We start from the raw sequence: 25,155 nt of genomic DNA on the forward strand, positions 1-25,155 counted from the left end.
TTGTGCAATAGATAACTGCAGTTAAAAACCCCAAGCACCTTAATAGTGATATTTCATGTTTTTTTCACATTTTTTCTCATTCAGGTGATGGTAGCCTGAAAAAGAAACTAGGATGTGTTTATTTTATGAGGAGGAGAATAAATTTTGCTTTGCTTTTGTCTGCTTTAATCTCCTGTATTTGCTAAAGCTTGAATGAGATCTTTCAGATCAAGCATTGACAAGATTTGTATTTTGAAGGCCCTGTTATGTGTGAAAAGCAGTTACCTTAGTTCTTCTCACGATCTTTATACATCATTTGAACGCTTCTGTTGACACAAAATGTAGTCAAATTCCCAATTTTCTGCTGACTGTCTTCAGATGTTCTTTGCTGAAACATGCATTTTATATATGAAAACTTTGTTCCCCTCATACAGAGTCAGAATTGTTAGATCTAGTAATGGATATTAAGCAGTAGGTGCTTTTTGACTTGATGGTGAAGAAAATAAACACGCACTGCCCTAGATGCTTCATAAGTCTGGTCTCTGAAACATCTTGGTCTGTTAGACATCATGAGTTCTTACCTAAGTTACATCTTCCTGTGAAAGAGAAAACAATTGTAGACTGTTAGCAGTGTTTTTTAGCAAATGAAAAGTGGTCTTTGTTTTGCAGCCACTGTTGGAACTGAAAAACACTTGCATTTAGGAAAATTTTACACTTTGGGGCATTAACTTGACTGAAAAAAATACTACATACTTAAAACGTTTTGATGTTATTTTCTATGTTAAGGAAATTAGAAGTAGGTTTTACATCATAACATATTCCTCTGTTTCTCCCATTACAGTAAACATTGGAGTTGGAGAACCTGACTTCATCTTGGGACAGCTATATCACTTGTCTTCAGTACAGGCACCTGAAGTAGCCAAGTCTTGGGCAGCCCTGGCTAGTTGGGCTTATAGATGGGGCCGGAAAGTAGTTGATAATGCCAGGTAAATTCATCCTAATGTTTAAATCTATACACCACAACTAGTTTTCTTAAGATAAACCATAGCTTTCTATTTATGATTACTGTTCTTTGTGGTCTGAAGTCACGTGTGAGCAGAGGACTGAGTATTTTCTCTATTACTTGCCCTCTGTAAAAAGTTATTTTAATTCTGAGATAAGGATGAAGATTTCCTCCTTCAAGAAGTTTTATATATACAGTCTTACTACATTCAGTAGCTCTACAAATATTAGTTTATTGGGGATCAATAACTCATTAAATGTTACAGTCAGGGCGAAGGTGTTCGTCTGCTGCCCCGGGAAAAATCAGAGGTTCAGAACTTGCTTCCAGACAACATTGCAGAGGAAGATAAAGAGAAAATCTATGGGATTCTTGGGCAGGCAGTGTGTCGTCCAGCTGGAATTCAAGTAAGTGTATATTTGCCTGCTTGAAAAATGTTCAACCTCAGAATGAACTTTACTTTTCCTCTACTTGTGCTTCGTATTAACTCTTGTAAATGTTATGAAGTTAAAATTTGGACAATACAAGAGCTCTCTGAGAAACCATCTGTTAGCTAAATGGTAACACATCTGTTCTATGGACTGTGCGAATATTATCAAGTAAAGCAGTTGCATGACAAAAACCACATTAGGAACTAATGTGGGTTGTAGAAGTGGTTGGAGGACTTGATCAAATTGTTTTCGCTTTATTTGCATGTAGGATGAAGATATGACTCTACAAATCACTGAAAATGAAGACAATGAAGAAGATGATATGGTGGATGTTATATGGCGTCAATTATTAACAAGTTGTCCCTGGCTTTCAGATCTTGATGAAAATGCAACAGAAGGGTTAATTAAAGTGTGGAGGAAAGTTGTAGACAGAATCTTCAGCCTGTATAAACTCTCCTGCAGTGCATACTTCACTTTTCTCAAACTCAATGCTGGTCAGGTTAGTGTTTGTACTGATGAGGAAATCCAGTTACAAACTTTTCTAAATGATTATATGAACTATAAACTTAGCTTAAAGGAGTAATTCTTTCTTTCAAGGTTCCACTTGATGAAGATGATCCCAGGCTACACTTAAGAAATACTTCTGAGCAAAGCACTGATGATGTTATTGTGATGGCAACCCTCAGACTGTTACGACTGCTTGTGAAACACGCTGGAGAGCTTAGACAGTATCTAGAGCATGGGTTAGAAACTACACCTACTGCTCCTTGGAGAGGTGAGTGTGTGTTATGTAGTTGTTAAAATTAATCTTGGTGCATTTACTCTAAATACAAGCGGAAAGCATTGCATTTTCATAAAACTTTTATTTAAGCCTGATGGAAAGAGAGCCTGTCTTATATTAAATAATTTTATTAAAAGTGTTGAAGTCTGCTATGCATTCTGATCGTAGGACAGGAAAGTAGCAAAGATGCTGGTCCCCTTTCTCCCCTGCCTTAAGACACTGAAAGGAGAAAGGAGATGTAGTTTGTGGAGTATTATATTACCACCTTAAAGTGGGGTACAGGGGGTGCAGGGGAAGGGTGTTTCCTAGCTACTTTTTAAAATGAAGTTAAGAGAAAGAGATATGGCTTTAGCCAGATGTCTCAGAAGTAGTTGTTTGTCACTACGCTACTGGTTCTGATTGCTCAAGGGCTTTCCCACAAAAGGTCATTGAGTCAAAATGTGGAAGGCAGAAGAGGCTGAGTGATGCAAAATTGTTCTTTCATTTGCAACATTGTTACTAACTTCAAGAGCTATTAAGGAGACTTTCCTTTGAAAAATGATAGAACAGATACAATGTGCAAAACTCAGTTCCTAGTGCTTGGCTAAAGGATTTATATGTTGTGTCTGATGTCATCTGTATTTGAATAGTAGAAGGAAATAAGCTATTGCCTGTACTTAAAAAAGACATTTACGTTCTCTCAAAGCAAAACCAGCAGACTTTTAGAGATAAAATATAAAATTTCTGCATCATTTGAGGTGAAATGAAATGGGTCCTCTTTCTTTTCCTGTGTATGAAGGTATTATACCTCAGCTTTTCTCCCGCCTGAATCACCCAGAAGTGTATGTTCGTCAGAGTATTTGCAACTTACTATGTCGAGTGGCTCAAGATTCTCCTCATCTCATTCTGTATCCTGCAATAGTGGGCACCATTTCCCTTAGCAGTGAATCCCAGACTTCAGGTATGGAGGAAAAATAAATATTCAAATACGCTTTAGCTAATACATTTTTACATACTGGATAAAAAGATACTGAATTCCTTTTGTTTTCCCCAGTAACTCTGATACGTTCTGTCTTATGTGGGACCTCACTGATACCTTTCATTTGATTTACTAGTTTGGCAAATAAGTGTTTTCAGTTTCATCATCATGTACTTTGTTGGTACTTAATGTAATATGGGGACCTGATGTGAAATGTTGATTGATACATCTTTCAAGGCCAGAACAGCATAGCTGGTATTTTAACATCTGTTGTTAATTTAGGAAACAAGCTGCCTTCTGCCATCCCTACTTTGCTAGGTAATATTCAAGGAGAAGAACTGTTGGGTGGTGAATGTGATGGAGGGAGCCCCCCAGCTTCTCAAGAAAGCACTAAAGATGACACAAAAGTTGGATTGAATGAAGATCAAGCAATGATGCAAGATTGTTACAGCAAAATTGTGGAGAAATTGTCTGCTGCAAATCCAACAATGGTATTGCAGGTAAATAATCCAAATGTATGCTACTTGCGCAGTTACTTGAACCACAAAATACATAGTTTGTGGGTAGACTTATTGAAAGCTTGGTGCATCTTGCTGTTAGGCAGTCATCTTTTTTCATGTTGTACCTCTGCAATAAGTCTTAAAACTCTTAGAAGTGAGTGAATCTTAATTTCTTTTACACAGGTTCAAATGCTAGTGGCTGAGCTGCGCAGAGTTACAGTTCTTTGGGATGAACTGTGGTTGGGAGTTTTACTGCAGCAGCATATGTATGTCCTCAGAAGGATTCAACAACTGGAAGATGAAGTCAAGAGGGTCCAAAACAACAACACTTTACGGAAGTATGTCTTTTTTGATTAATTCAAGTGATAATTGTAACAAATATTTATTCTTAGGGAAGCATACACTCAACCACTCAGTAGTGGTGTTGCTCCTGAATTCATACTATCCTAGCTGCTTCATGTAAACCAGTGGCTTTATTTCAAGAACATTATGATGCTACAGCTAGTACTGTAATCAGATGAAAACCAACAACAATCTACGTGTGAATCCATGGTGGAATTTCCTTAGCAATAATATGTTGGGAACCAATGCATATTCAGTTGTGGGTTATGAGATTCTGTAGTTCTCATTTACAAGGTCTTTCTACAAGTTGGCTGAAATGAGAACAAGCACACTGAAGAGTATGATCCATTTGGAGTAAACAGAATGTCTTAGTCTGCTTTTGAGTTTCAGTGTTCATAAAGTCTTCTTCACCTGGGTTCTCCTGTGAATGGATTTGTGGAAGAGGGAAGCCATTCACTGGGGTCTTGGCTAAGCTTAAGAGTGCCTCTTGGATTCTTATAGTCAGGACTGACATGGAATGGGAGAGCAGCATGATCTGAATATCTTTCTTCTTTATAGTGTGGTGCATCTTCAGGCAGTAGTAAAGAGCTCTTTAATAAAAGGAAAACAGTTTGTTAGAGTAGTTTGAGCTCTGAGCTTCTCCTCAGGGTTTCCAGTGCTGAAGAACCCAGTTAAAATGTTTCAGTTATTAAAAAACCCGAAAGGGGTGAGGTGTGGGGAGCGTGGCTCAGAGGAACATGCGTTCAGTGTGGAATGAAATACTCTTAAATTTAGTACAGTTATTCTTGAAGACCTCATTTTAGAGATGTAATAATTTTTGTGAATTCTTAAATGTCTCATATGCAGTCTTATTTTATTGCTCTGCTTATAAAGTAACATGGTTTTTATGGAATTTAGAGGAATTTTTTGTTTTTACTAGAGAGGAGAAAATAGCAATCATGCGTGAAAAGCATACAGCTCTGATGAAGCCCATTGTATTTGCTCTGGAACATGTACGGAGCATCACTGCAGCTCCTGCAGAAACTCCCCATGAGAAATGGTTTCAGGATAACTACGGAGAAGCAATTGAAAATGCGTTGGAGAAACTTAAGAATCCTTTGAATCCTGCTAAACCTGGAAGCAGCTGGCTCCCATTTAAAGAGGTACTGTATGCACAGGCAGTACAATGTAGACACGCTCAGCACTCTTGCTGCACCGTGTGCTTGACCTTTCTCCTTAGTATTCTCTTGCCACATCAAAATTACAGTCTGAAACTTTCTCTGCAGTCACCGCAGGCCTGCTAGATTTGCCTCTGTAAGGCCTGCTGACTGCCTGCAGTATTGCATTTCTACCCAATGAAATTGTTCTGTTTTCTTCAAATCTTGCATCTTCTGCTGTCTGGTATGCTGTCAGCTTTGGGGACAGAGGGCTTTGTGGTTTTGAAGTACTGTCTTTCTGAAACTATATGCCTTTTGAGTTTAGTGGATTTAAATTTTAACACGTTTGGTGTAGTTCTCTGGCTATGCAGCAAGCTTCGAGTGATCCACCCTACCCAAAGATACTTTGTTTTTCAATGATGTGATCTTGTCCTAGTTCTTAATTGGTCTGAGGAGAAACAAAATATATATTTACTTGGATATCCAGGGCCATGCTGGTGGTTTTAAAAAGTCTTGCTAGATATAACCTATGTCTTGCACACAAATAGATGGTTTTTGTAGTTCCCCTTCTGCCTCGCAGAACAAGCAGGTATGTAAACAGGAGGCTGCTGAATGCTGCTGCTTTTGACCACAGCTCAAATATTTATAAACACAGGAGCAAATCTCTTAAGGAATCATTGTGACTTTGGTGCTTGTCACCAGGCAGGGTATCTTTGCTGCATAAAGGATGGGGTTTTGGGTTTTTTTTGTGTGGTTCTTTTTTTTTGTTTGTTTTCTTTTTGTTTGGATTTTTTGTTTGTTTTTTAGTTTTTGTCATCTTCATCCTTAACTGTAACTGGATTCATAGGGTGGCAAGGATGCTTTCTGGAAGGTGACCACCAGTACATTTCTTTTGGTGACAGTTCTTTTCTACTGCTAGCTCTTAATGTGGACATCTGCCTAAATTAATCTTCTTTGGAACAGGTTATGCTAAGTTTGCAGCAGAGAGCACAGAAACGAGCTAGTTACGTTTTACGCCTTGAAGAAATTAGTCCTTGGTTGGCTGCCATGATGAACACTGAAATAGCACTTCCTGGAGAGGTATCCACCAGAGACACAGTCACAATTCATAGTGTGGGCAGCACCATCACAATCCTGCCTACTAAAACCAAACCTAAAAAGCTGCTTTTCCTGGGCTCAGATGGGAAGAACTATCCCTATCTCTTCAAAGGTAAGAAATTGAAGTTTCCTCTTGCAAGTTATTGTCCCTTGTTATAAATTAAACTGCAATAAAGCTAGGAATCCTCATGCTTGCAGCTTATGTTTTATCTGCCTGCCTGACACAGAGAAACAGTTGTTTTGGGCCATCTGCTCCCTCTCTTCCCCGCACCCACTTCACCATACGTTTTTAAGGAATTTTGCCCTGTGAATCTGTAAGTCAGGTGTTTTGTATCTTTTCTTTAGCAGGGTTGCATCAGAAACAGTATTTTACTTGCACACTGATGGGGTTAGCTGGATGCACTTTTCCAGGAGTTTAAGGTAGCACCCAAAAGAGAACTTCAGAGACTTTATGCCTTTTCTAAAAGAGAAAGACCTATTCATTACGTTAGTAACCTCATCTGTACTGCTCACAGAGTGAGCTGTCATAAACTGGTGATTCTAGTAGGCAAATGCTACGTAAACATTTAAGTTTAGACTGAACAACTCATCTTTAATCTACATAATTTATAAAACTGTTCATAGTCTGAAATGAAGTAGGACTTTAAGAAAGGATGAATTTTTATGTAAAAATTAAATTTTAAACAAAACTTATCACAGGTTTGGAAGACTTGCATCTGGATGAAAGAATCATGCAGTTCTTATCAATTGTGAACACAATGTTTGCTACTATTAACCGTCAAGAAACACCGAGGTTCCACGCGAGGCATTACTCTGTGACACCTCTGGGAACAAGATCAGGCTTGATCCAGTGGGTGGATGGAGCTACACCTTTGTTTGGGCTTTACAAGCGGTGGCAACAGCGAGAAGCTGCTTTACAAGCACAAAAGGTAACAACTATGTTTTGTGCCAGCTTGAACAGTTCAGAGGAAAACATTTATTCTGATTTGCTTTGCAGTTCTCTATAACATTGTCTTAAAAAAATTGTGGTTCTTTTATAGTAACCCAGAATGGGTCTGTATATTGGGATTTCACCAGATGTCAATATGTATTTTCATATATATATACACACACACATACACACAGTATATATTATGTAAATATACTCTTGTATGATAATTCAGGGAGAATTGGGTTTAAACAAGTAGAGTTAATTATGATTAAAGTTACTTTAGTTCAGTATCTCATTCTCTCATTCTTATTTGATTCTAAATGTGGGGTTTACAGTTATATTTTCAGAATTTTCCTTCATAAATTGTACGGTTAAGCCAAAACAATGTGTTTTGTTCATTTAGGCTTTTTAACTATTGATTTTTGAAAGAATTCTGAGGTTTAAATCATCCTCGGTAGAGGAGTTAATTTTTTTGGTATTTCTTTCTCACCAAAACTGAATTTGGGTTACTTCTCTGTAGTAATGAGTTGTAATAGGTAAATTACAGTTTTTATCTCTTCTAGGCTCAGGACTCTTACCAGACTCCTCAGAATCCTGGAATAGTTCCTAGACCAAGTGAACTTTACTACAGTAAAATTGGGCCTGCTTTGAAGGCAGTTGGGCTTAGTCTTGATGTGTCACGTCGTGACTGGCCCTTGAATGTGATGAGGGCTGTTTTGGAAGAACTGATGGAAGCAACTCCCCCAAATCTCTTAGCTAAGGAGCTCTGGTCATCATGTACTACACCAGATGAATGGTGGAGAGTTACACAGGTGAGTTATAACGGATACCTGTCCCTTTGAAAGGCTGTGTTTTTAATGGGGTGAGGGGCAGCAAATGCCTGGGATGTGTTCAAGCAATGATACTGTTGATTTAGGTGAGCTGGCACTGCTGAAGTTTCATGTAACAGGAAATGTTGGCAGTTGTACCATCTGAAATAAAAAATGGGTATACACCTGATATAGCTCTATCTTATACTGGAATTATCAGCCTATGACATGAAAACTCTTGTAAGATATCAGGCAAATCGAAAACGGCTTGGAATAAGTTCGGTTTAAATTGTCTTACACTTAAGATAATGTTTTAAGATGGTAGTCAGTCTGATGTGTTGGCAGAGGATTCCCACAAATAATTTTTTCCTGAAACTCTCTTTAAAGTCGTATGCAAGATCCACTGCAGTTATGTCCATGGTTGGCTACATCATTGGTCTTGGAGACAGACATCTGGATAATGTTCTTATAGATATGACTACAGGAGAAGTTGTCCACATAGATTATAATGTTTGCTTTGAAAAAGGTAACTTAAAAAATGCTATATGTTATTCAAATAAAAGGTTTCCCTTCTTGCTAGTTAAGAGAAACAACTTAATTTTTTGTCTTAAAGGGAAAAGCCTTAGGGTACCAGAGAAGGTTCCGTTCCGGATGACGCACAATATTGAAACAGCGCTTGGAGTGACAGGTGTAGAAGGGGTTTTCAGGCTTTCTTGTGAACAGGTAAGTTAGGAAACATGCAGAAACCTGAAGGCTGTCATTTGCCAAATCCTATCCTAAAAGTTTTCTATTAGACATTCTGATACTGATTTATTTATAAAGCCTTTGCCTTTTCTACTGTGATTTTATATAGGACTTTGTGTGGAAGGCTAGCTAGAACACAGTCTTTAGTTTTAGTGGTGTTACTACAGGCTAGCTGCATTTGTACGTACTGTGGTGTTCTTCTGGGTTTGTAGTGGTTAGAGCAAAGTTACAGATTTCTGTACCTACTCAAGTACAGTATTTTGCATTTAAAATTCCACTGTTCTATAAGGGTAATTTAAGATCAGAATGAGTCTGTTTAAAATATGGTGCAGGTCCTTCATATTATGCGGCGTGGGAGAGAGACTTTGCTCACGTTGCTTGAAGCTTTTGTTTATGATCCTCTGGTGGACTGGACAGCAGGAGGCGAGGCAGGATTTGCTGGAGCTGTCTATGGTGGTGGTGGCCAGCAGGCTGAGAACAAACAAAGCAAACGAGAAATGGAAAGAGATATTACACGTAGTCTGTTTTCTTCAAGAGTGGCTGAGATAAAGGTGAGTTTACTACAACAATTTTATTTTTTATAACCAAAGTAGGCTGTATGCTTTCCCTTCATTTATTTGCGTCTTCAGGTACTGGAAGACCCAACATTCATTGGTGATCATTTATTAGAAATAGTTTACAGATTTTATTGAGCTGAATTCAGTTTGTATCAAGGAAAGTGCTTATATGGAACTTGCAGATACTTAGTTTTCATTTTCTGTGTACTTAATACTAAAACCTGTTATAATATTTTTCCTGAATCTAAGCTAGAGGAATAAAAATAGAGGTTTAGAGAGCAATCTGCATGTCTGTTAAGCTTTAGTGCTTGTAGCACTTGTAGCACTTGTAACAGTGGAAGTAGTCCTAGATTAACAAGATGATTGAAGGGTTAAGTGCTGCCATATATTACTTTCTCTTACCTGTTAGATTTAAGTCCAGTTGTATAACGTCTGTGTCTTGGTTATAGGTTAACTGGTTCAAGAACAGAGATGAAATGCTTGCTGTACTGCCAAAATTGGACAGTAGTTTAGAAGAGTATCTGAACCTGCAAGAGCAGTTGACAGATGTAGAAAAGTTACAAGGAAAACTACTGGAGGAGATAGATTTTCTGGAAGGTGCAGAAGGAGTGGATCATCCCTCCCACACACTTCAGCACAGGTACAGAGGAACCAGGAATCCTGTCAGGAATCTCACAGTCCAATACAGTTGGTGATTTAGTAATGTACTTACAAGTTAAATGTTCAAAATACATATATATGGGGGTGATTAATAGCTGTGTTGAAGCTATTCTTAAGTAAGCAAGTCACTTCCTGTACAGAACTACTATTGAAACTGTTTTCCTACTGAATAATCTTATTTATGTCCTATGTCTCATACTGCATCAGTATAACCTGTGCTAGTCTATGTTCTACACTTGATCCCCAAGACAAGAGACAGCATGTGCTGTATGTAGTGTCACATCACATTAATCCACATAATGCAGCTATTGGTAAATATCACAAAAATATTTTCATCTAGGCTTCTAGTTCTTTAACTTATTTTTGAGTTTATTTGCAATTGATCAGAGATTTCAGAATTGCATGACTATGCACATGCATTATTCTGTAGGAAAATTAATTATTAACACAACACTGAAGTTTTATGTAATTGGGGAAAACGTGTTTATTTTCTGGTCAACAAAGTAGTCGTATTGTTCAGTATTGTTTTCTATTCAATATAGTTAAGTATTTTTTTCTTTCTGGTACATACTTAATTCTGTGGCTTTAATAATTCAGGTATTCTGAGCACACACAGTTGCAGTCTCAACAAAGAGCTGTCCAGGAAGCAATCCAGGTGAAGCTGAATGAGTTTGAGCAGTGGATAACACATTACCAAACTGCTTTCACCAATTTAGAGGCAACGCAACTTGCAAGTCTTCTTCAAGAAATTAGCACGCAAATGGACCTAGGTATAAAACAGTATTTGTGGGTTTTCTTAATGGTTTGAAAATATCTAGAGTTTAGTATCAGGAGACATTATGAGTATCCTCCAATTTAAAGGCAAGGACCTAGGGTATCCTTCAAAGGGTGATTTATAACTTCCAAGGCTTCTGTGCCAAGCTGTCTGAAGGACCTTGTCTATCTTACCCTAGCTGGGCATGAGATTATTCTCTTGCCTTGTGTTCAGAGTTCTTCAGTGTGAATTCTCAATGTTTTCTTTATCACAGGTGAAAGAATACTTTTCAAAATGTGTCAGCACTCAGTATTTGTATGTTATAAAATGCGTGTTTCAGAGATGCATCTTCATTTTTAACCATCTTTCTTAAAAGGTCCTCCAAGCTATGTACCAGCAACAGCATTTCTGCAAAATGCAGGCCAGGCACATCTCATCAGCCAGTGTGAACAACTGGAAGGTGAAGTTGGTGCTCTTCTCCAGCAGAGAAGATCTGTGTTACGTGGTTGTCTTGAGCAACTGCACAACTATGCAACAGTAGCTCTTCAGTATCCAAAAGCCGTGTTTCAGAAACACCGAATAGAGCAGTGGAAAACTTGGATGGAAGAACTGATCTGTAACATGACAATAGAGCGTTGTCAGGATATCTTCAGGAAGTAAGTTGAAAAAATAATGGATTGTTTGAAGAACTTAATTTTCAAGCTACTTTGGGATTTTAATTTTCTAATTAAAACAAATACTTTGTATTTGTTTTAACTGATCTAATTAGAAAGCAAGACAAGATTAAGTTGTAATTCTGGAAGTCTGGGAAAAAAAATAAAAGATGAAAAACTGCTTTAAAAATACCGTTGCAGAGTTTAATCTGTGTACTGCAAAAAGAAAGCCAAGTAACACTGCCATGAAGAGCCATGCTTGTGGCTTTAGGGTAGTGATATTTAGGGGTTTTAGAAAGTTATAGTATTTAAAAATCACTTCAGTAAAGATTTTTTAAATTTGTTAAAGCAGAATTTCAAGCAATTATTTTTTTCTTTTTCTGAAGCATTGGCATTAGCACTGCTTGGTTTACAAGATCTAGATTATATTTGAGCATTTACACCAAAACCCGTTTTCTTCCTATTCTATTCCTTCTTTGCCCAAGGGCCACTGATTGCCTTCTGTACTTGCAAATAGGTATGAAATACGGTGCATTCTAGGATTTCCTGAAAGTGTCATTAGGGTGGCCATCAGCTTCTGTCCTATTTAGAATTGATATGGAGTAGGGTAATGTGGCAACTGTTCAAAGGCAGAGTATTTTCCAGAATACAGAGCAGAAAGCAGTTTGCTAGCACTTGAGAAGGGAGAACTTTGTCGTTGTATTTTTGCTTTACAGGTATGAGATGCAATATGCTCCTCAGCCACCTCCAAGTATGTGCCAGTTCATAACTGCTACGGAAATGACTCTACAGCGTTATGCAGCAGATATAAATAACAGACTTATCAGGCAGGTGGAGCGTTTGAAACAGGAGGCAGTTACTGTACCTGTTTGTGAAGAGCAGCTGAAAGAAATTGAACGTTGCATAAAAGTTTTCCTTCATGAAAATGGGGAGGAGGGCTCCCTGAGCTTAGCAAGCGTTATCATCTCCGCTCTTTGTACGCTGACGAGGTGAGTTGCCTCTTGTGAAATTTTTGGTATGTGCTCATGTTTGAGACCACTTAGAAGGAATGTTCAAGTGATGGTTATGTGGGGAATGCAATAGCAGGCAGGTTGTCTAAGTGTCATAATTCATCTAGGCGAAATCTGATGATGGAAGGTGCAGCATCTAGTGCTGGAGAGCAACTGGTTGATTTGACTTCAAGAGATGGAGCCTGGTTCTTGGAGGAGCTTTGCAGCATGAGTGGGAATGTTACGTGCCTTGTGCAGCTGCTGAAGCAGTGTCATCTTGTACCCCAGGATTTAGATATTCCTAATCCACTTGAAGCATCAGAAGCTGTTCACTTAGCGAATGGAGTATACATCTCGCTTCAGGTGATACTTTTGGATTACTTTTCCTTTCCTAATCCCTGTACTTCTAAGGCTTCAGCTAAGCCATTCTTAACATCTTCCTTAAATGGCCAAATGTTTGCTTATGGTGCTGCTGAGATTTTTATTTTGTTGGACCTTGGTCATCTTCATTGCTGTGTTTGGCTGAGCTGAATAGGCTTTGCTACTGCCATTTACATCGGTTGAAAGAAACCATTTTGACCTATACCTGACAGATTGTAAAAACTGCTGTCAAGTAACCATAATAATTGTTAGTATCAGATTATTGACACATCAGCTTTGTTTTGCTTTCATTCTTTTATTCTATTGCTGGCAGTGCAGAACAATTTCCAAGCTGTTTAATCTATGCCCTGTCCCTTTTCTGCTCCTATGAAGTCTTACTTATTTTCACCTAAAAGAAGTGGTTTGAAACAAATTCTGAAAGTCTGTTTTACAGGCCCCTATGTCCAAGATTGGGAAGGAGAAAACTGGGTTTATAATTTTGTGGTTTAGAAATGTTTTCACCTTAACCAACTAAACAAACAAAAAGACATTAGTGGCAGATTGAGTGAAATACCTGCTGAAGACTCAAACAGTTTATAAACTGTGGCTGGTGGAAATAGCTTATTGAGGCTCTTGGTTCCACTGTATTGTGTTTGACAAATATTTTCCCACCAACCTGTGTAAGCACATTGAGGTTTTTGTCACATTGTTTTTTTTGCTCCTCAAAGTATTAACACTTCAGAAACATGCCTGCAGTTTCATTGCATTGCAGCTGAGATCTTTCACCCACATTGTTTTCCTCCCTGTGAGCTCTTAGGTAAGATGTGTAGCTCACTGAACAGCCAAGATAGCTAATCTTTTTTTTTCCTTTGTGTCTTGTCTCATTTTGGAGACAGAACATATCGGTTGGTTCTTTCTATAGCTGCCTTTAGCCCTCTGGTGCATTCTGCTTGCAGAAAATTGCTTTATGCCATTTGAGGTACTGTTCTTACCTGCATTGATTTCTGTGGAGTGAGTAGGATAAAATAATCACTGTCTGGCAAGTTTTTTGATTATTTTCCTTGCCTAGTACAATCAGTTTAACAAATCATAAATTCTGTAAATAATTCAACCTACTCTTTTAAAGTTATGTAATGGAAAGAGAAGCTACCTAATTTGATTAAATCGATTTGTAAAGTGTGATGTCTGTACCGCTAATGCTCTGCTGAGAATTGCTGTGTGGTATTGCTGATGATGCAGTTAAGGTAGTTGTTGCTATATTATGCAAATGTCAAACCTTTGGGTTTGTACAGAGTGTAATGGATTCCTGATTTCTTTCAACTTAAAAAAAAAAAAGTCGATTTTGACCCTTGGTTGACCACCATCGTGTTATCTTTCAGAGAATATCCACTGCCAAAATGAGAAAGATGCTGTATATGATACTTCTTGAGATGGGAAAATTTCTAATGTTTTCATGCCTACTTCCCAACAGGAACTGAACTCGAACTTCCGACAGATCATTTTTCCTGAAGCCCTTAGGTGCTTAATGAAAGGGGAGCATACTTTAGAGAGTATGCTCCATGAATTAGATAATCTCATTGAACAAACAACTGATGGAGTCCCTTTGCAAACTTTGGTTGAATCTCTCCAAGCCTACTTACGAAATGCTGCCATGGGACTAGAGGAAGAAACACATACTCATTACATTGATGTTGCAAGGTAAATCACTTTTTAGTTCAGGTGTGAGAGAATGAAGACTGCACAGCATTAGTTTGTCTGAATATTATTTATTTGATGTACAGGCTTTTCTTGTCCAAGAAAACCCTTAAGCGGAGTGCAGTGTCTAAAGTGCACATTTCCTCTCTATGTGTTTGTGCATTTATTCACAGGCATACATAGACATACAGAGCTACGGCAAGTTACATTTACATTTGCCTGGTAGGTTGACTTTTGGTAGTCAACTTTGTTCAAAACATATAGTTGTGGTTTTATGCTTGAGGTTAAGGGATGCTAAAAATAGAAACTGGTCCATTATTTTGTGGGAGGAACCTGGGAAAGGGAGAGCTTATAACTATGGAACTTCTCCATCAAGATGTTTGATGAGCAGCTTTTGCATGATGAATTGGTGACTTCATTAAGAAAAACAAAACAAATAAACAAAATCCCAGCCAAACAAAAAGACTTGTGCATCTTGTAATGTGGGGCAGTACTTTTGTATGGATGGAAGTTCTTGGCAGACAGCTGAGCCAATTCAAAAGCTTCCTGCTACGTAGAAGTGATCTTGATGCTTCCCTTGTGCCAGTTATGGTGGCTTCATCAGTGCTGCAAGGAAGGCTGCTATACCAGTTGAAAATCATTTGCTTTTTTCTCTTGGGTTAATTGTCTTTGTGGTTTACCTATGGGCAAGCCTGCTCAACCTGTTAGTTAAGGGTCAAAAGTGATGTAAGGGAGGGAGAGGGTAAGACCACCTTTGAGGAGCAGTAAGCTGTTAAACAGTCTCGACTGTAACAGAGACCTCATCCTCCACCTTTTTACCCCATGGTGCATTCAGACATTTACATGTGTTACGTTTTAAAACCAGGACTTAATTTTCATGAAGGGAAGATATTTACATCACTTATTGTTCATAACTTTAACATGCTCATAGGAAATGTAGTTTGTATCCTCTACCTGCATTTTAAGTTAGCTTTGTAGCTGGTCCTTTAATACAGTCCTGTCTTATATGATATCTTTAGCTGTTCTTATGAAACCAGCATTAAGATTTATGGTAAGTAGAGGAAGAGGTGTAAGAAGAACATGCAGAGATTTCACCTTGTTCAGATGCGTCTTCATTCAAATCTGCTCTGGCTGTGGGAATCAAATCAGTTTAAGAAAATCCTATTTATTTCCTGTAGACTAACCAAAACCATGTAAATTTTCTCTTTTAAGAGTACTTCATGCTCAGTATGGTGAACTGATTCAGCCAAGAAATGGTTCAGTGGATGAAACTCCCAAAATGTCAGCTGGGCAGATGCTTCTGGTAGCCTTTGATGGAATGTTTGCTCAAGTGGAAACTGCATTTGGTTTATTGATTGAAAAGGTATGGATTTGTTCTTTACAGGGTACTTTGAGTCAGGAATATGAAAGCTTTACAAAAACAAACTATATTTCCTTTACATTTCTCAGCTAAACAAGATGGAAATACCTGTTGCTTGGCGTAAGATTGACATCATCAGGGAAGCCCGCAGCACCCAAGTTAACTTCTTTGATGATGACAATAATCGGCAAGTTCTAGAGGAAATTTTCTTTCTGAAGAGACTGCAGACAATTAAAGAATTCTTCAGACTCTGTGGTACCTTCTCTAAAACATTGTCAGGTAAAGAAATGTTACCAAATATTCAGTATCACTTTGTCCACTTCTCATAGAGTGATAGAATAGTGCCTTTTGAGAAGAATGTAAAATGGTCACTTCTGCTGTAACTTACCTTTCATATATGGCAAGCATGCAGAAATTTAAAATTAGTTCCTCTAATCTTACTATGTTTATAACAAAAATATATTTCCTTTAAAAGGTATCAGTTCACTGGAAGAGCAGAATGCAGTAAATGGACCTGTTCAGATTGTCAATGTGAAAGCCCTTTACAGAAACTCTTGTTTTAGTGAAGACCAAATGGCCAAACCAATCAAGGCTTTTACAGCTGACTTTGTGAGACAGCTTTTAATTGGACTTCCAAATCAAGCTTTGGGACTTACTTTGTGCAGCTTCATCAGCGCTTTGGGTGTTGATATCATTGCTCAGGTAGAAGCTAAAGACTTTGGAGCAGAAAGCAAAGTTTCTGTGGATGACCTGTGCAAGAAAGCTGTGGAGCACAATATCCAAATTGGCAAGTTCTCGCAGCTGGTCATGAACAGGGCAACAGTATTAGCTAGTTCATATGATACAGCGTGGAAGAAGCATGATCTAGTGCGCAGACTTGAAACCAGTATTTCATCTTGCAAGACCAGTCTTCAGAGAGTACAGTTGCATATTGCCATGTTCCAGGTAAGGCCACAATGCACAAAACACATCTCTCTCCAAACTGTGTCTGTGGAAAGTGAGCTTTAATTACTGTGGGTAAGTAGAGCTCCTTTATTTTGTTGGATGAGCTGTAGAATATTTTAATGGACTTGAAGTATTTTGGTGTTAAATTACTCTGTCAATGTATAAGGAAAAGAGGTGTTACAGCTTAGCTTCTTTTGAAGGCTAGCTGCTGTATAAGATTCAAGTGTGGAAAGGTGTACATTTGGAGTCCATGAAAAAATTGCAGGTATTAAGTCATTTACTAGAAAATAAGTCATTCACTGGCTTTCTTGCTAGCAATGTTCCCCCATTCTCCCTCCTTTTTTCAAACAGACTATGACTGAGGAGATTGCTTAAAACAGAGGTTATGCATTGCTGAACGTTGCACCTTTCCTCCTAAGTTTTAATGCAGTAAATGTCGTCTTGCTCCACTGTTTGCCTCGTGGCAAAATATAAATAGTACTTGTATCCATTCTAAAAATGTTCCTCTGAGGCTTTAAATAAATGCCATTGTGCAACTTGAGCTCTATGCTGGTATCTAGTTGTATTATAGTATCATTGATCTTCATTTTGTAGTGATTAGAAGGTTAAGGGAAAGGCTTTCTCCATGTCAGTTAATGAACCAGTTAACAGATTGGTAAGCAAAATTGTGTTTGTTTTAGTGCATCACAGAGGAATTGTTTCTGACTATTGATGGGTTTTTTCTTTAGATCAGGGAAATGTGTGTAAATCACTCCTAGTAAGTTAATGACTGATTAATGATATAAATACCCAAGCCAGCAAAACATAGTTTACAGCTACTTATGTAATTTAACACTAACGATTTAGGACTTTTAAGCATGCTGGTATTATTTCACATTTAGCCCTTTTAAAATGCCCTTACTAATCGAGTATGCCAGAGTGCTACAATTACTATTTGTGAAGCAAAGTATTTTGTGCTGAGAAATATGGCTGATCAGGTGTTCCCATTATTTCTTTAAAGTGGCAGCACGAAGATCTCCTCATCAGTCGCCCACAAGCTATTTCTGTTACTCCTCCACCTCGTTCTGCAATTTTAGCCAGCATGAAAAAGAAACTTCACACGCTCAGTCAGATTGAAGCTTCAATTGCAACAGTCCAGGTACTATTACCTTTGGGAGGTTTGTCCAGCAGTGTATTGGAATGTGACTTAACGCAAATGGCAAAATTATCTCCCACCTCTGGATTGTGTTTTCTCTCCTGCTATCGAAGCACAAATTTAGTGGTATTTTCACTGATCTCTTTAAAGCCTGTCTGATGTATACTGGTACATTGCTTGATTTTTGCCGTCTCATACAAAATACCCTTTCTGGAATATCACTCAGTTTGTTTCACAAGTGAAAATATGAGTATGTGAAAGTACTTTTCCTTCTGAAGGCTGATCATGCTCCTATTCTTTAAGTGTGTCTGACCTAGATCATCATTATTATCTTACTAAGTGTTAGCAGCTCCCTTTGTAGATCCAGGCAAATCAGTTATTTTGTGTGTTAAGGTTTCTGTGTGCTGTGGCTTGGCTCAGCTTTTTAGGCTTTTGAGTATCAGTAATATAGTATGTTTAATTGTTTAAATAATGCTTAGCTTCTTGAGTTTTTATTTCCTTTTTGTTGTGAAGTTACTGTTTGTAATAGTTTTTTGAAAATTATTTATAAAATAATTCAGGACTCATATGATTTTATATAATTTTTAGTCTAGAATTGTGATTACTTTCAACCTGCTTTTGGTTTGGTGGGGAGGGGGTGTTCTGATGTGTTAGAACCTAGAAGGGTGACTTTATTTCCATAACAATCAAATCCAGTTGTGATGTGTGCTGAAAATAAACCTTTAAAGAGTATAAGATAACATTTGTCAGTCATGAATGTCACATTCTTTTCTATATATGGGTGTAAGAGCGTGCCTGCATGTGATACATGCATAATTTTTTTTAAAGTTAGGCAGTTAGGCTTAAGATTATGTATATCTGTATGGATTATCTATATCTGTGTATGTGTTTTGGTCACCAACATAGGAGAAACTAGCAGCACTTGAAGCAAGTATTGAGCAGCGTTTAAAATGGGCAGGAGGTGCTAATCCTGCACTGGCACCAGTCTTGCAAGATTTTGATGCCACTATAGCAGAAAGAAGAAACCTTGTACTGAAAGAAAGTCAAAGAGCAAGCCAGGTAGTGTACAGCAGTATGCTACTATTGACTTTGAAAGTGTGTTTACTCTATATTTCCTACTTGAGATTTATGTAGAAGACATTCTTCCTCCTCAGCATCTAAAGAGCAGACGTAAATAACCAGATACTTCTGGGAATTTCACTTGAAAACCATGATGAATAACCTCGGGGGGGATTGCTGCAGGGTTGGATGACCCTGAAATGATACTGCTACTGTAACAGAGTAGCTTTACTGTTGTGTTTAAAATTGTCCCTTCTAAGGGCATGGAACAAATGCAATTTGTGTAATAGACAGGTTAAATGGAATAATTTTTCTCGCTTGCTTTCATTTTCAGGTCACTTTCCTCTGCAGTAATATCATTCATTTTGAAAGTTTACGTACTAGAACAGCAGAAGCCTTAAATCTTGATGCTGCATTATTTGAACTTCTCAAACGTTGTCAACAGATGTGTTCTTTTGCGTCGCAGTTCAACAGTTCAGTCTCTGAACTAGAACTTCGACTACTTCAGAGAGTGGTAAGTAAAGGTCAAAGCAAAGTATATAACATTACAAAATCATTATAATCACGAGTTCCCAATTTTGACTTTCATTCTAAATGTTATGTATCCCTCCTAATGGTTGTGCATTACAGAGTTTATTCCATCAGCTGCTAAACACTTGGCAGTAGCATTCAGACAGTAATTGAATTTTATCTTTGGATACAGATACAAAGGTGTTTCTGCTATTTTTAGGGCACTGGTCTTGAACATCCTATTGGCAGCTCTGAATGGCTTCACTCGGCTCACAAGCAGTTGACCCAGGAAATATCTACACAGAGGACAGTACAAACAGAAAGAGAACAGCAAATAGAAACAGTTTGTGAAACAATTCAGAATCTGGTGGATAGTATTAAAACTGTGCTCACAGGTCATAACAGACAACTTGGAGATGTCAAACATCTACTGAAAGCTATGGCAAAGGTATGCCTAAAACTTTGTTAAAGTTATTCCTCAAACCTCTATAGTTCAAGGAAAAACAACACTTTAATGGTGTACTTTTTAAAGTATCTAGAAACAGTGAAATGTGTTTATGCTTATGGACTTCAAGACAGAAAATTCATTTCACCTCTAAGAATTTATAAAGCTTTATTTCTAGAGTTAGGCTGATCAGGCTTTGGCTGAATTAAACCTTTCCTCTCATTCAGGAGCTGAAACATTTTCTTTTGTGTTTACAAATCCTCTTGGGTTTTAATCAGCAAAACATTTGATCTTTTACAGATTTTTTACAAATTCCTTGAAGTGTAGCCACTGAAAATTATGGTTCTTTGTAGTCAAATGACAGAGGGGCTGCAAAAGTTACGAAATGCTCAGCTTTATTCTCTTAGCCAAAATAGAATGAATAGTTAACCTTTTTTGCATGTCTTTGTTACAGGATGAAGAAGCAGCTTTGGCAGATGGTGAAGATGTTCCCTATGAGAATAGTGTTAGGCAGTTCTTGGGCGAATATAAATCGTGGCAAGATAATATTCAGACAGTTTTGTTTACATTAGTTCAGGTTATGGGTCAAGTCCGCAGTCAGGAACATGCTGAAATGCTGCAGGAAATAACTCCCACCTTGAAAGAACTAAAAACACAGAGCCAAAGGTAAGAAAGTCACCTTCTCCTGGGAAAAGGCATGTTGCTTGTCTGTCTACCTATACGTGGCAGAAACACAGACAGCACAGGGTACCTACTTGGGTACCCTCCCTGTCTTAGCATTCGTTCCGAGTCTTAGAATGCAGGAATCTTTTTGCAGAATTTGACTTAACTGTCTTTTTGAGTTTTCAGTAAGGCAAGTAGTTGCATGATTATTCATCAACTCCATTGTTTCCTAGTGTCTACAATAATCTGGTGGGGTTTGCATCACCCTTAGTCACGGATACATCAAATGAATGCTCAAGCCCAACATCAGCTGCTACATATCAGCCAACCTTTGCTGCAGGTAATACTTGAAAAAGTACAAACATTCAAATACCAGGAATGTATATAGAGAGGGGGTCATAACTTGTAAATCTTGAAATACAGACAATCTCTGTAAGATTATAAAAGCCTATAAAATTAAAGCTATTGACCATACAATAGTGAATGAGTGATTATCCTAGCCTTTGAATAGCCTTTTGAGATCTGGATGCACTCCACAAAGCCCGGAACACATGGAACACATTGTCGCGTATATATCAACTGAATGGTGATTTGTGTTGAAATCAGTACTAAAATGTATGGTGACCTTGAAATCAATCCAGAAATCCTACAAGGTCATTCAAGCAAAATGTTCATGACTTTACAGTTAAAACCACAAATTTTCTCATGAGCATGGTTTTTTTTTTCTATTTAAGGATTATTCCACTGTCCATATTTGGGCTAAGCACAGGTCCCTGATTTCTGTCAGGAACAAGAATTGCATTTTCTAAGTGCCATACAAAATGATAGAATTAAATGTTTTGCAGTGGAACAAAACGTCTAGTCTATTAAGTGAAGGAAATCAGAAAACAGGAAGATTGAAGAGAGGAGAACTGGTGCAGAATTTAAAATGCATTTGTACACAAGTACTGATAGCTGCATTTGATACGCTTTTATTTGTGCTTTTTTCTTGCATCTATAATATATTCTTGAATAACTCCTTTACAGCTGTACGTAGCAACACAGGGCAGAAAACTCAGCCAGAGGTGATGTCGCAGAATGCAAGAAAGCTAATTCAGAAAAATCTTGCCACGTCAGCAGATACTCCTCCGAGCACAGTCCCAGGAACTGGCAGAAGTGCTGCCTGTAGTCCCAAAAAGACAGCCAGGGACCCTAAAACAGGAAAAGGTAAATATAGGGCTAAAAAAAACCCAAACAAAAAAAAAAAAATCAAAGCGTTAACTAAAAAACCCATCACTGACAACAGCAAGAAAATCCCCAAACACCTCAGTGGGCTTCTGTGCAGGAATGTAAAATTGAATACATTTTATTTTGTACCTTCAGCCGTGCAGGAAAGGAATTCATATGCAGTTAGCGTGTGGAAGCGGGTCAAAGCCAAGTTAGAGGGCCGAGATGTGGATCCCAACAGGAGAATGTCTGTTGCTGAACAGGTGAGTTCAAAATAGTGAAGTTCCAATACTGGTCCTCACTTTAAATATTTGGTAGAAAGCAAGCGCATGTGTGTGGATGCTGAAGTATGCAGATTAAAATCCTACTGTGAACGGGGCATCCCTTCCAAGGTATGTGATTTATATTCCAATGCAAATCAAGGTATGCTGCTGCCTTCTTTTATTTATATAAATCTATGATACAGAAAACAAAAGCATTTGATAAACTTAAGAATTGAATAAAATTGCCTTTTGTATATCAGTAAGCTAACAAATGTTACACAGCTGTTGATATCCAGGCAGAACATGAGATCTGTACCGCTGTCTAAAAGACAGAACTTGTCTGTGTTTTCTGGTGTAACACAGCCACACTTGTGACTCTGGGAGGCTGAGTCAGGGGACCCAGATGCCTATGTGAGTTTGAGAACATTGTGACTGTCTTCAAGATAGGGGCTGTGAATGAGATGTTTGATCTTGGTCTGCCCCTGCAGTATAAATTCCTATTTCTTATGTGGACTACACAGAGTTATGCAAGATTTACAGTTATTATAGATCTCTTCTCACTGAAATTCTGTATTTGCAGGTGACTCAAATTTTAAGATTGCTGAAACACTTTAAAAAATCTGGCTTATTTTTAATTACTTGTTTGACCTTTTTAATAGGTTGACTTTGTGATTAAGGAAGCAACTAATCTAGATAACTTGGCTCAGCTGTATGAAGGTTGGACTGCCTGGGTATGAGTAGGGAGAAAGCAGATCAGTCTGGTTCAGCGAGGTCAGACACCCACCAGAATCAACTCGGCCTCAGGCATCCATAGCCGCACCACAGTCGGTGGTGATGCATACTGGGGCTTAATCTGAGGAAACCTAGGAAATCTCGGTGCACTGGGAAGTGAATCCTGCAGGATAGCTGCACTCAGGGATACGCTAAACACAATGGTCTGCAACCCCCACAGTCAAGGGTGAAAGCTCACCGCTTGAGCAACACGGTTTGTCTTTCTGCCATGGAAGAACTGCAAACGTGTCTGGGGGTTAGCTGCAGAAAGAAATCGGGATGCTACAAACCGCAGAGTGATTTGGAACTCAATTCCACCTGACCCTGTGAACACTTCAGGAAACACCGAACCCTGGTCAAAGAAAAACAGAAAAAATGGGGCCATGAAGAAATCACAGCAAGGGAAGATTTGATGCATTCAGATTCTTGTTACTCTTGTTGCGTGGCAACAGTGCTGGTTGAGTTGACCAGTTAGTACGGGAAAAGGCTACAAAATGTACACTTCAGAAATGGACTGAAAGTGAAGAGCTGTACATCAGATACTTGCCGCATTGGAAGAACTTCTGAGATAGAAGAAAAAGCCTTTGTTCTCTTCTCCCTTTCCTCTTTCCTTTCTTTCCTCCCTCCCAGCCTCTTGCATATACCCCTCTTGGCTTATTCTTGTAGGTTAGGCGTACTTCCAATATACTTTTCATTTCAATCCTTCTACTTCACAGTTTAGTCAAATTTACCAACTTAAATTTCATTCGGTAAACAAATTTTCCAAAAGCACTGAAAATACGGAACATCAGTGATTCCTTATGAGTTGGATGGTCAAATGCAAAGTGTAATTTTGGTTATTTTAAAGTCATCTCTGTTATTCTATTATGTACAGTTTCTCCAAATTGTTGCTGTGCATTTAAAAGTAATGAATCCTACAGGCATTTGATTTAATGTGCACTTCCCTCTGCTTGCAGTGTACACTTCTTTTGTAATTCAAATTGTCCCTTCAATCTCATTCTACTGTGATTGCTGTAGTTTCTTTCGTACAACGTAGCTAATCCAATGTAATCTTTACCTTTTTAAAAACCAGGATAGAGTATCTAGTAGAGTTTTACATTGTTGATGACAGATAAACAATAAAGTGATGTTCTGGTGGAGGTAGAGTGATATGCTTTTTACTTCACTTTCCTAATACTTTTAGTTCACACTTGTAAATTACGCTTCAGTTCCCAGGGGTATATGTATAATCCAAGAAATGAAGGACTCTCCAATTTTTGTTCAACTAGATCTGTAAAGATATCTGCAAAGTAAATTTCCTTTGCCATATTACTTCTGTAGATGGTTGTTCATTAATGCATCCACAGTGAATCTTCCACCAGTTTTCTGCTTGGTTGGGTATTTCAATCAATTCTGCACTCAAAGTGTGATTATGGTCAGAAAAGTCTCTCTAAAAATGGCATCTCCTTACTTAGATCAATGCCCTGCTTGTCTGCCAGTTGTTTTCAAGTGGGACGTGTAGGAGAAGACAGCTTCCTTTTCTTAGAGCAAACCAACCTACCCCAACTCAGTAACAGCCGCAGAAACTTAAAGGTGCTGATAGCTAAAGCAGAAGCGCACACTGGTGTTCTCAACCCAGGTAACTTTGCGTAGCTACGTATAAAATGTTTCTCATTTGTAAACTTGGGGAGTTCATTATGCACAGTTGCTGAAAAACAAAAGGCATGGGAAGATTATTTATGCCATTTTAGTCACTTTTCAGAGTAAAACACACTTTAAATACAGCATTTTTTCAATCAAAATACAAGTATTAAAGGATTTGAGCCAAGCCTGCTACTGACTTAAAATTCATTTAACTGAATCAGTTCATCCGAGTAGAAAGCTTGGCTAGTAATTTCAGGATGACATAGAGTAACACCAGGCAGAAATAATAGCCAAACTTGTATTATTTTCAGTATTTGCACTATGCTGACTGCTCTGCCTCCTCAGTAGGTCTTAGAATTCACTTTCTCCTCTGTTGCCAATTTTTTGTGGACATGCACTTTGAAGCGTGAGGATTTCCAGCAGACACATGGCCTTTTTTGCATTCTGATTGCCTGATTAACTCTATGGAAGTCACAGGCTTCATATCTGACGATACCCATGCAAATGCATTCCACTGCCATTGCTTCCTGAACCCTCTGCCATCCACGTGCTGCGAGAAAGAAGGTGTTTGCATGTCGCATTGAAGAACATTCGTATGCAGGACAGGACACTTGACACTGTCAGTCCTTTTTACTTTTCTCCAGTTAAAAATAACCTTACAAGCAATCTGTTTGGAGCACCATAGACAAGAGTGTATTCTACATGCTGTTTTATGTCTTGGAAGCTGGGGGGAAAGGAGGGGTAATGCACTCACCTGTGGCTCATGTATTATACCTCTGCTATCCAGAAATGAAACAC

At 38.2% G+C, this 25,155-nt stretch overlaps 1 protein-coding gene across 4 annotated transcripts in view; it reads left to right on the forward strand.

Moving 5' to 3' along the window:
* The window catches only part of SMG1 (SMG1 nonsense mediated mRNA decay associated PI3K related kinase), an 85,871-nt gene extending 61,998 nt beyond the window's left edge, over window positions 1-23,873 (forward strand). For all 4 annotated transcript variants that reach the window (XM_057418992.1, XM_057418995.1, XM_057418994.1 and 1 more), the window contains 32 exons: window positions 821-965; window positions 1,248-1,386; window positions 1,679-1,909; window positions 2,008-2,185; window positions 2,970-3,131; window positions 3,432-3,649; window positions 3,833-3,987; window positions 4,911-5,133; window positions 6,091-6,337; window positions 6,925-7,154; window positions 7,720-7,968; window positions 8,353-8,491; window positions 8,579-8,688; window positions 9,042-9,260; window positions 9,716-9,906; window positions 10,524-10,696; window positions 11,057-11,336; window positions 12,050-12,322; window positions 12,451-12,685; window positions 14,154-14,380; window positions 15,590-15,740; window positions 15,827-16,016; window positions 16,213-16,682; window positions 17,683-17,820; window positions 18,724-18,876; window positions 19,211-19,390; window positions 19,607-19,834; window positions 20,286-20,497; window positions 20,728-20,834; window positions 21,521-21,700; window positions 21,857-21,963; window positions 22,623-23,873. In XM_057418992.1, the coding sequence (XP_057274975.1) occupies window positions 821-965; window positions 1,248-1,386; window positions 1,679-1,909; window positions 2,008-2,185; window positions 2,970-3,131; window positions 3,432-3,649; window positions 3,833-3,987; window positions 4,911-5,133; window positions 6,091-6,337; window positions 6,925-7,154; window positions 7,720-7,968; window positions 8,353-8,491; window positions 8,579-8,688; window positions 9,042-9,260; window positions 9,716-9,906; window positions 10,524-10,696; window positions 11,057-11,336; window positions 12,050-12,322; window positions 12,451-12,685; window positions 14,154-14,380; window positions 15,590-15,740; window positions 15,827-16,016; window positions 16,213-16,682; window positions 17,683-17,820; window positions 18,724-18,876; window positions 19,211-19,390; window positions 19,607-19,834; window positions 20,286-20,497; window positions 20,728-20,834; window positions 21,521-21,700; window positions 21,857-21,963; window positions 22,623-22,700 (6,218 nt within the window). In that variant the 3' untranslated portion in view covers window positions 22,701-23,873. The remainder of the gene's footprint in view (window positions 1-820; window positions 966-1,247; window positions 1,387-1,678; window positions 1,910-2,007; window positions 2,186-2,969; window positions 3,132-3,431; window positions 3,650-3,832; window positions 3,988-4,910; window positions 5,134-6,090; window positions 6,338-6,924; window positions 7,155-7,719; window positions 7,969-8,352; window positions 8,492-8,578; window positions 8,689-9,041; window positions 9,261-9,715; window positions 9,907-10,523; window positions 10,697-11,056; window positions 11,337-12,049; window positions 12,323-12,450; window positions 12,686-14,153; window positions 14,381-15,589; window positions 15,741-15,826; window positions 16,017-16,212; window positions 16,683-17,682; window positions 17,821-18,723; window positions 18,877-19,210; window positions 19,391-19,606; window positions 19,835-20,285; window positions 20,498-20,727; window positions 20,835-21,520; window positions 21,701-21,856; window positions 21,964-22,622) is intronic.
* The last annotated feature ends 1,282 nt before the right edge of the window (window positions 23,874-25,155 follow it).

Source organism: Pezoporus wallicus, unplaced genomic scaffold (genome assembly GCF_028554395.1).
Source record: "Pezoporus wallicus isolate ANWC-B61680 ecotype Strahan unplaced genomic scaffold, APGP_CSIRO_Pwel_v1 contig_13942, whole genome shotgun sequence".
In the NCBI taxonomy this organism is placed as follows: Eukaryota; Metazoa; Chordata; class Aves; order Psittaciformes; family Psittacidae; genus Pezoporus; species Pezoporus wallicus.